The sequence below is a fragment of the Mastacembelus armatus genome, chromosome 14 (assembly GCF_900324485.2).
Source record: "Mastacembelus armatus chromosome 14, fMasArm1.2, whole genome shotgun sequence".
Lineage (NCBI taxonomy): Eukaryota > Metazoa > Chordata > Actinopteri > Synbranchiformes > Mastacembelidae > Mastacembelus > Mastacembelus armatus.
In genome coordinates, this window is record NC_046646.1 from 24234717 (window position 1) to 24243925 (window position 9209).

Genomic DNA, 9209 nt, shown 5'->3' on the forward strand with positions numbered 1-9209 from the left:
TTATTGTACATTACACAACATGTTCAATGTAAATATGAAGCCACTAACATGAGAAACATTACTAGTTACTTCAGCATATTTAAATCATTATAAAGAGGATTAGTTTGCCATTTTTAAAAGATTAAAACATGTAATATAAATAAGTCACTGAGTATTTTAATATGGAAAAATAATAGAAACAATGAAAGTCAGTCTGATGTGTTTGTGCCTCAGGTAATGTAACAACATGTTCAAAAAGTGTCAAATCTATTAAAAACTGATTCATTCACATAAAAGTGATGAGTTAATCTACTGTGACAAGGCCGCCATTATTCTGAATAGTCCATTATTTAAAGCATTTATACCATTTATACATCGTTTAAGTTGTTTTCATGATGTGTCACCAAACCCAAGCATTATTTTATCACTGTCTGATAATATGCATTGTAGTACATGCAGCTTCTGCCTTGTGTGTACAATCGTTTTAAATATTAAAATGTTTCAGAGTAGGTTCTAAAACATTTGCAGCTTATTTGATGTCAAGACAAAGAATATATTAAGATATTTGTATATTTTTACAAAGTAAAATAATTAAACTTGTGACACTATGCAAGAACAGCAGACAGTAATTTATATGATGTATAATTAAGAAGTATTTCATAAATGTATATTAAGTGAAACCTTCCAGTTTTCTAATAATCCTTTCTTTAAACAGTAGATAAATATAGATTGATGTTATTGTTGTAGCAGCATTCATCATAATGGGCTCTGTCTTTGGAAAACAAACATTTTGCTAACTGCTTAGAAAATGTACGGCAGAAAACTAGAAGGTGCATTTAAAAGTCGTTGCATGAAATGATCACTTACTCTTGAAAACTGAGTGCCTCCGCTGACAGAACAGATTCAGCACAAGGACAGGTCTGATGGTTTGATCCCTGAATCCATAGATGAGAGCACCCAGACACCTCGGAAGGATAATCAAGCATACAAAACAAACAGTGTAAATTCGAACAAGGTCTAATTTCAACACTGTTCTAGCAGCAGCTGTAATGATGGTGGAGAACAAGCTGGAGGTGAGAATCAGGCTTAGATGAATGAAGTGAAGCATAAGTGTTTGCAGAGCCTTTCTGGCTGAACATTTGTCTGTCGAGGCAGATCTGGCAACAAGTGCTACCCCAAAGTAGGAGGAGATGATTGCTACACCTGTTGACAGAAAGACAATGCTGACGTATGCTTCTTCAAAATACTTAAAAATTGGAGCAAAAAAAAAGGCTTCTTTAGAGCAAAAATCATTCATATTCAGATTTAGGTCGATTTGTGTGAACAAATACAGCAGCATAAAAACTCGAATGAGGATGTGAATAAAACTGATGGTCCAAACCAGAACAATGGCTGTGCCTGTTCTTCTCATGTTGAAGATGGTAGCGTGTCTCAGTGGATAGCATACAGCTACATATCTCTCAACTGACATCACAGCCAGGGTGAGAGGGGAGACTGTCGCTGTAAAAACCAAAAGCAGGACAACGGTGCCACATGCATAATATGTCATTTTTATCCGTAAGGACGCCAGAATGTAAAGCAAAATATTGAATGCCATTTGAACAGTATCTGCAAAGAATAGGTTGTAGAGCAGGACGTAACGTGATGTCTCACAAAACACCGGCTTACTCCTTAAGGTGAACAGCAAAACACAGTTAATGTAAAGGAAAGAGCAGCTTGATCCCATGGATAACACGCCAAGCAATATGGCCTCATGCAATGTCTGATACTTTACACCAGCAGTGATATTGATGTTAGGCTGCAGCAAAGACATTGCAGAATGACATCTGAAGACAAAGAACTGTGTTTGTCTTGTTGTATTTCTACTAGTAAACTGAATAACAAGTTAATAATAATAATAAAAGTTCATCATTGCAAAGAAGTTACACACATCCATCACCACAAACACCTTGGTTGGTTGCAGTCTTAACTGTCCATAGGTTGTCCTTTCAAGTCAGGAGCTTAGAGGTCATGTTGGTTTCCCTGTGCAGAGTTGGTCTGGTACTGGTTTCTCCTCAGTGCATTATCTTCAAACCCATTTTAAACACACAACTATGTCATCATGATCACCTGATTAGAAAAAGTGATGTCATCTCACTATCGTGGACGCTTTAAAACGTTTATGTTATTGCATCCATTCTTGCTGTAACTTGAACTCACACATCCAGGTTTTGATTTTTACATGAAATTCAAGTGCTTTATGGTACGTAGTACCTAAGGTCAGTACCAACGCCAAGAGGAAGCAGAACTTACATCAAACAAAATAAGACAAGAATGTTCATAGTTTGGACAGAGAGGATAGATGGTTTGACAGAGGGGTCCAAGAAGCACTACGTACTCAATTGGGAAACCCTCTTAACAGAGGTGACTCAGGCACAACCTGTCTACGATCTACCAGGCTGCCCTTTCGTTTATTCCCAGGAAGTTAAGAAACTCTTCACACATTCATCAGGGAGGACAAATCTACACCCAGTTCATGGATAAAAGGGCCACAAGAGTTGACCATTAGATTCTAACAACCTCATCTCTGCTCACTGCCAGAGTCCACCTAACCTGCCTACTGAGGGGAAGTGTGAGGTGAAACCATCCTGAAGGATAAATTTGAGAATCCACTTTGCAGAATCCACTTGGATGAGTGGTAAAACAATATTGATTCAACAAGTCCAGTTGCTCTGATTAAGCTTCTAGACTGTTTTTTATTAAAAACCCACTTGTTACCTCTCACCGATGTCAAAAGTACCCTTTGTCATCTGTATGAAATTTACATGAGAAATGAATACGTCAGTATTTGAAGCCTTAGGAATGTGAACGGGCTAAAAAAGGAGAATCTAGTCTTTTCAGAGGGGTTCATTATATTTTCATTCTTATGATATAAATGCTTTTGATGTTTTTTCAATCTCACCGTAAAAGATCAAGCTACTACTACAAAAAAGCTCATGTCCAAATCAGAATAATGCAAGTTACTAAAAAGTAAATATGGTGTGTGTTATTGTTGTTATGGGCATATTGTTTTCAGCTGCAATACCCTGAAGTATCAGAGACAAATATGTATTCATTTGATCCCAGGATAACTCATTTGAGATAAGAGGATAAACTTTATTAATCCTCAAGGGGAAATTCAGGTTTTTTAGACGCATGAGTTATTCAAGCTCTTGCTCATTAATGTCTTCAGTAAATATTGATATCATTAATGGTCCCTGTGGGTGTCAGAGCTCTTCGTGGAAAAGGGATGATGAGGACCTGTGAAAGTTTAACAAGCACAAAGTCTGAAATAAACAGAAAAAACTTGCAACCTAAACGTCTCTATAAAAGATTGACTTAATAAACTTAAATACTTGTGGAAATATGTCAGCAAATGTTTCTCTGATCAAACTGCCCTTGATATTGTGTGTATGTAAAAAGTTATTTGAGCATCCAAGGGACATAGTTAGATGCAAATGTACATGGTATGCACTTCTGACCAGGCATGTCCGAGTTCCTTTGGCCTCAATCTGAAGCTCAGAGCCTCCTAACAAGACCGAAGAAACCACCAGATACTAATGACTCAAACAACTTCTGTACTTTGTGCAAAATGTATAAATCAACCCAGAAATCTTGATATAGATCTTTAAGTACAAAACAAACATTGTCAGTAGTTGTCACTTCTGCCAACTTTTTCAGTTTTGGTGTCACTATACTTTGTTTGAAGACTTCTTTCCTCAGTTGCCAAGTTCCTTTTGCTAATTGCTTTTGTGTATATGTTGTTTTTCAGCTGTGAGGTGTCAAAGACAGAAATCCCTCCCCACTGACCAAGTCTACTGAGTTCTCATTTAGACACATTAAATATTTAAACTACTAATCCTGCCTGGAGTAAATATCGCCATGATTAATAATTCCTTTGTGTATTTTGTCACGGAGAAGGGATGAGGTGCACCCTTGGCAAAGTTTAACAAACACAAACTAGGTTAAAGTAAATAGATAAGCTTAAGTTTTTACTGTGATTTGGTGCTGTAAAAGCATGAGCGACATACATTTATGTTGAGCGGTGACCAGTAATCTTAAGACAACTGACAATTTTTAAAAGTAAATTTTCGTAGTGGCACAGCAAAAAAACCCAACCAAACAAATTGACTAACACTGAAGGACGGTTTGCCAATGTTTGTTGGGTAATTGTCGGTGTGATGCCATTGAGAAGGCATAAAAGTAGCTCGGCAGCCATGTACTGGGTTTTAAGGACTCTGTAGGGGATTTAGAGCTGAATGCAGTCACAGTTTTACACCTTTATGGAACACACTGAACATGGTCTCTGGTTCCTGTAGTCCCATTACAATGCACAGACCTGTAGGACATATTGGACATCCACAGAATTGAGGGTGTTAATCTTTGTGTAAAGTGACACCTACTCTAAAAAAAAAAAAAAAAACAGACTAGCGACCACATGACCAGGGTAAATGGGAACTAATGAAAGAGATTACGATTGATAAGCTGGTAATCACATGGCCATGTGATGGTGTCATGTGAAATGATTGTGAAGATAAAACTCATATACAGTCTGTGAGTGCAGACAGTGCTGCAGACTTGCTGTGCTCACATGGATACATGCACGTCCACTAACCTGCGACTTCTTGGCCCTGGGAAAATCTATGACCATGATTTTGGGTTTTATATATGAACCAGTGAGAGGCATCTCTGGTAATGGTGGATCTTCATTGATGCAGTCAGGAAGAAATTACTTGTGTGTTAGTGTTTTATGTTTTAATTGTATCTCTAAAATGTCGTTTGCAGCTCAGACTAATGTCACTTCTGAACTGCAGTATCAGGGGTTAATGGAAAGATTGATGTTTTCTACCCTAACTACGCTGCCATGCTGTGTGTTTCTCTGCATTAATGGGACCATGTTGTTCACCCTGAGGAGCAGACCAGTGTTTTGTGAGACTTCCCGTTATGTTTTACTGTATAACCTGCTTTTTGCAGACACTGTTCAGATGGCACTGAGTCAAATACTCTACCTAATCGCAGCAGTTAGAATAACACTGACTTATCCTGTTTGTGGTGTTTTCGCCATGATTGGTGATCTCACCAGCATCATCTCTCCCCTCACACTAGTGGTGATGTCTTTGGAGAGATATGTAGCTGTGTGCTACCCACTGAGACACGCTACCATCATCACCATCAGAAACACAGGGCTGGCCATCTGTGTGGTCTGGATCTTCAGTTCACTAAATGTCCTTGTTCGAATTGTTTTGCTGTTAAATTTTCCATTTGAAAACCTGCAGAGCCTGCAGATGAATGATTTCTGCTCTAATCTTGCTATGTTTCTTGGATCTATGTCTGATCTTTATGACAAAGCCTACACTTGCTTTCTCTTTCTATCAGCTACTGTAGCAATCACCTCCTCCTACTTTGGTGTGATGGTAGCAGCCAGGTCAGCCTCCACAGACAAAGCTTCAGCCCGTAAGGCTTGTAACACACTGCTGCTGCACCTGGTGCAGCTGGGCCTCAGTCTCATCTCAACTATATACAGCCCAATCCTGATAGGTCTTTCAAGAATTGTAACAAGGATAGTATTTGTGCGTGTCCTGAGTGTTTTTTACGTGTGTTTTTTCATCTTCCCCAGATGTCTAAGTTCTTTAATTTATGGTATCCGAGACCAGACCATCAGACCCATCCTCATGTATTATCTGTGCTGTGGACTGAAACTTTCAGTCGTCTCAGTCAAGATTAAGGTCTCACACTAGGCTTCATGCAGATCCTTAATTTTGTAAGAAGCCAGTTTAAAACTCCTAATGAAGTTTCCTAAAGGTGACTAACTTGTTTTTGAGAACAACAATGTTCATCTCAAATTTTTCCAATAACATGAAGTCTACTGACAGAAAGCAGTCAGCAAAGATGATAGTCACAATGATATGAAAATGATTACATGATTAGTTTGAGGTGATTTCATTTAACTTTAGGTTTTTTGTTAAAATGCATTTTATTGTTCTGAGGAAAACGTTCCAGAGCTTTAAAAGTTTAAATGAATATCCAGAGTGAGTATGTGTAGTAGTTTGTTTGGCTTTAGTTAAAGTTATTTTTTTGTGTAATAATGTTCGTCTTCAGAAATATACGAAACATTGCATTATTCATGATTCTTAAAGAGAGTGGTTCATCTAATGACTATGTTCTGTTTCCTCTATACATTTGACATTGGAATTTTTACTGTAAATGCAATTTTTATCTGTCAAAGCAGTTAGTTTTGACTTTCTGTTACACCCTCTGTGTAGGAAGGAGCGGTACCGCAGGTTTTTCATTCCCACCACTGTTAGGTTATACAACCAATCAATCTAACAAAATCAACTGTGCACATAGAGGTTTTCATATTAGCTTATTTTGTGTAGTTTATTTTATTTTAGACATATATAGCATTTTATTTGTAAATATTTTGTAAATTTGTAAAATGTTAAATATCTGCACACATCTTATCTTATCTTTAGAGTTGAGGCATAGTGAGCCAGGAATCTCTAACTGTATTACGGTGTTGCATGTATCAGATCGAATTAAAGAGTCATTAAGTTTGCATACTGTGTTGTGGTACCATGTATAATTATGAGCTACCTCATGGTTCATGGTAAATCCACTGCTATGACAAAAGTCCAGAACTTTTCTCAAAAATTGTTTCTGTTGCCATGTGACTCTGCACCCTCAACACAGCGGTTTGGTGCAACACCCACATTTCTACATCACACCGTACTAGTCCATCTGTCAATCTCCCACATTCCTGAACAATGCGGCAAGATATTTGAACTCCTTTGCTTGAGGCAACAACTAGTTCCTTGTGTGAATGTTACGCACTTTACTCCGAGAAGAAACCTGTTCATAAGCCAGCAGATACATATAGACTCGCTGGGCAAAGTATTTCAAAGAAACGAGTTGGTCCACAACTAGGAGGAATCCACCTAATTCTAACTGCAGCTGATACTTGACTGTGTGGCATAAGCATTCTTGCACACACTGTCCAATTGCCTTTTGTAAATATGGGTCCCACCACCCTGTTCTGCCTTTCCACATGTAGTGTCCCTGTCCTTCATGTGACATTGCAGCGACCTGTCACAAAAGACAGTCACCAAGGTCAGAGTGTAGCAGTAGACTGAGGCCAGCCATAGCTCACAGTAGGCCTTAGATACTTTCCTTTCTACACTGAGAACTTAAGATGTACAATCTTTTAAGTTATCTCGGTTTATTACTATTTTATTTTTCATTGTTTTTTAAAATTTGCTTTTATTGTTATAATTGCTTTATCTGTACTTAAAGGTTGTGTGTATACAGGGGGAGTACACACTGTGATTTCCACGGATGAAATAAACCTGACTCTTGACCACTTCAGATAAACATCTGTGTTCAAAAGCCATTCAGAAGGGAAATATGGCAATAGACTGTGATAGCAGCAGGTTTTAAGAGTGCACTCTTTTTTCTCTTACACAGTTCTATTTTGAGTCATGATCATCCTGTGGCTTTGGAGAAGACTAAATTTGCCTGATGCTCGGTTTGATCTAACACTGTGGTCCAGACTTCAAACCGTCAACAGCCTTGCATGTTTTTTCGTACTGACACTGATGTTCTCTAGAAGATGCAGCCATACTGTCTGTGACGGCATTCTGACTTTTCCTTTAGTGCCACTTGGACATTTCTTGGTTTTAGTGCACATCCATTGAATGGATTGCAATGACACAGTTAAGCAGGTTAGACGTGCTTTTTGATTATGTCCACTTGGGAGGACAATTTGACATGGACCAGCATGTTATGTTGATTCAGGTAATAAGGGAAAAGAGATTACATCAGTCAGCAAATTATTTGGTAACCGTGTTGATGTCATGATCATGTGAACAGGTTGCAAGGGCAGAGCTCATAATTAATATGTAAGGGCAGACAAATTGGTAGACCAGCTCTGGCTTCATGGAGATGAGCACAGGGTCTAACCTGCTGACTCTCTGCACAGGGAAAACATATGTGGATGGTTTTGACTTTTTCTTGAACCTTTGTTAGATCCAGACTGCTTGAGGAATATGAAATGAGTAAGATCCACTGTCCTTTTGCTTCACAGCTTTCCTCCTTTTTCTGCAATGTCATATGCAATTCAAACTAACCTCACTGTTGATCAGCAATATCAGGGGTTACTGGAAAGAGCCATGATTTCCACTGTGACCACACTATCATGCTGTGTGTTCCTCTGCATTAATGGGACCATGTTGTTCACCCTGAGGAGCAAATTAGTCTTTTGTGAGACTTCCCGTTACATTTTGCTGTGTAACCTGCTTTTTGCAGACACTGTACAGCTTGTCCAAAGTCAGGTCCTGTACCTACTGGCTGCTTATCACATTAAATTAACATATCTTGTGTGTGGTGTTCTTATCATGCTCGCCACTCTCACTAATGTGATATCTCCCCTCACACTGGTGGTGATGTCTTTGGAGAGATATGTAGCTGTGTGCTACCCACTGAGACACGCTACCATCATCACCATCAGAAACACAGGGCTGGCCATCTGTGTGGTCTGGACCTTCAGTTCACTAAATGTCCTTGTTCGAATTGTTTTGCTGTTATTTTTTTTATTTGAAAACCTGCAGAGCCTGCAGATGAATGATTTCTGCTCTAATCTTGCTCTCCTTCTTGGATCTTTGTCTGATCTTTATGACAAAGCCTACACTTGCTTTCTCTTCATATCAGCTACTGTAGCAATCACCTCCTCCTACATTGGTGTGTTGGTAGCAGCCAGGTCAGCCTCCACAGACAAAGCTTCAGCCCGTAAGACTCGTAGCACACTGCTGCTGCACCTGGTGCAGCTGGGTCTCAGTCTTTCCTCAGCGTTATTCAACCCAATCCTTATAAGTCTTTCAAGAATTGTAACAAGGATAGTATTTATGCGCATATATAATGTATTTTATGTGTGTGTTATCATGTTCCCCAGGTGTTTGAGCTCCCTTATTTATGGGCTCAGGGACCAGACCATCAGACCTGTCCTTATGTATCATATGTGCTGTGGACTGAAACTTTTAAGGAGAAGCTGAAATGTAAAGTTTGTTTGTTTAAAGTTTTAAGAAACAGACAACACGGTTTTGTTTACTTAAATTTAACTTAAATCCAGTTTAAAATTTTTTATTGCTTATCTTTGCCTATATCATAATCTAATAATAAGTCATAATTTGTAACATGCATTATATGACCGAACTGAAAAG

The 9209-nt window shown here is 38.6% G+C and overlaps 2 protein-coding genes and 1 pseudogene across 2 annotated transcripts; 2 read left to right on the forward strand and 1 right to left on the reverse strand.

Annotated features, from left to right (window-relative positions):
* Window positions 1–802: 802 nt before the first annotated feature.
* Window positions 803–1705, reverse strand: LOC113142600 (odorant receptor 131-2-like; annotated as a pseudogene).
* A 3064-nt stretch (window positions 1706–4769) lies between these two features.
* LOC113143270 (odorant receptor 131-2-like) lies at window positions 4770–5735 on the forward strand. Its single transcript, XM_026328799.1, has one exon. It carries the CDS (start codon window positions 4770–4772, stop codon window positions 5733–5735), a length of 966 nt encoding a protein of 321 aa, XP_026184584.1.
* Window positions 5736–8096: 2361 nt separating this feature from the next.
* Window positions 8097–9041, forward strand: LOC113142601 (odorant receptor 131-2-like). Its single transcript, XM_026327639.1, has one exon. The coding sequence runs from the start codon at window positions 8097–8099 to the stop codon at window positions 9039–9041; it is 945 nt and encodes a 314-aa protein (XP_026183424.1).
* The last annotated feature ends 168 nt before the right edge of the window (window positions 9042–9209 follow it).

Coding starts and splice junctions, on each gene's coding strand:
- LOC113143270 (XM_026328799.1), top strand. CDS start 4,770: ATGTCGTTTGCAGCTCAGACTAATGTCACTTCTGAACTGCAGTATCAG.
- LOC113142601 (XM_026327639.1), top strand. CDS start 8,097: ATGTCATATGCAATTCAAACTAACCTCACTGTTGATCAGCAATATCAG.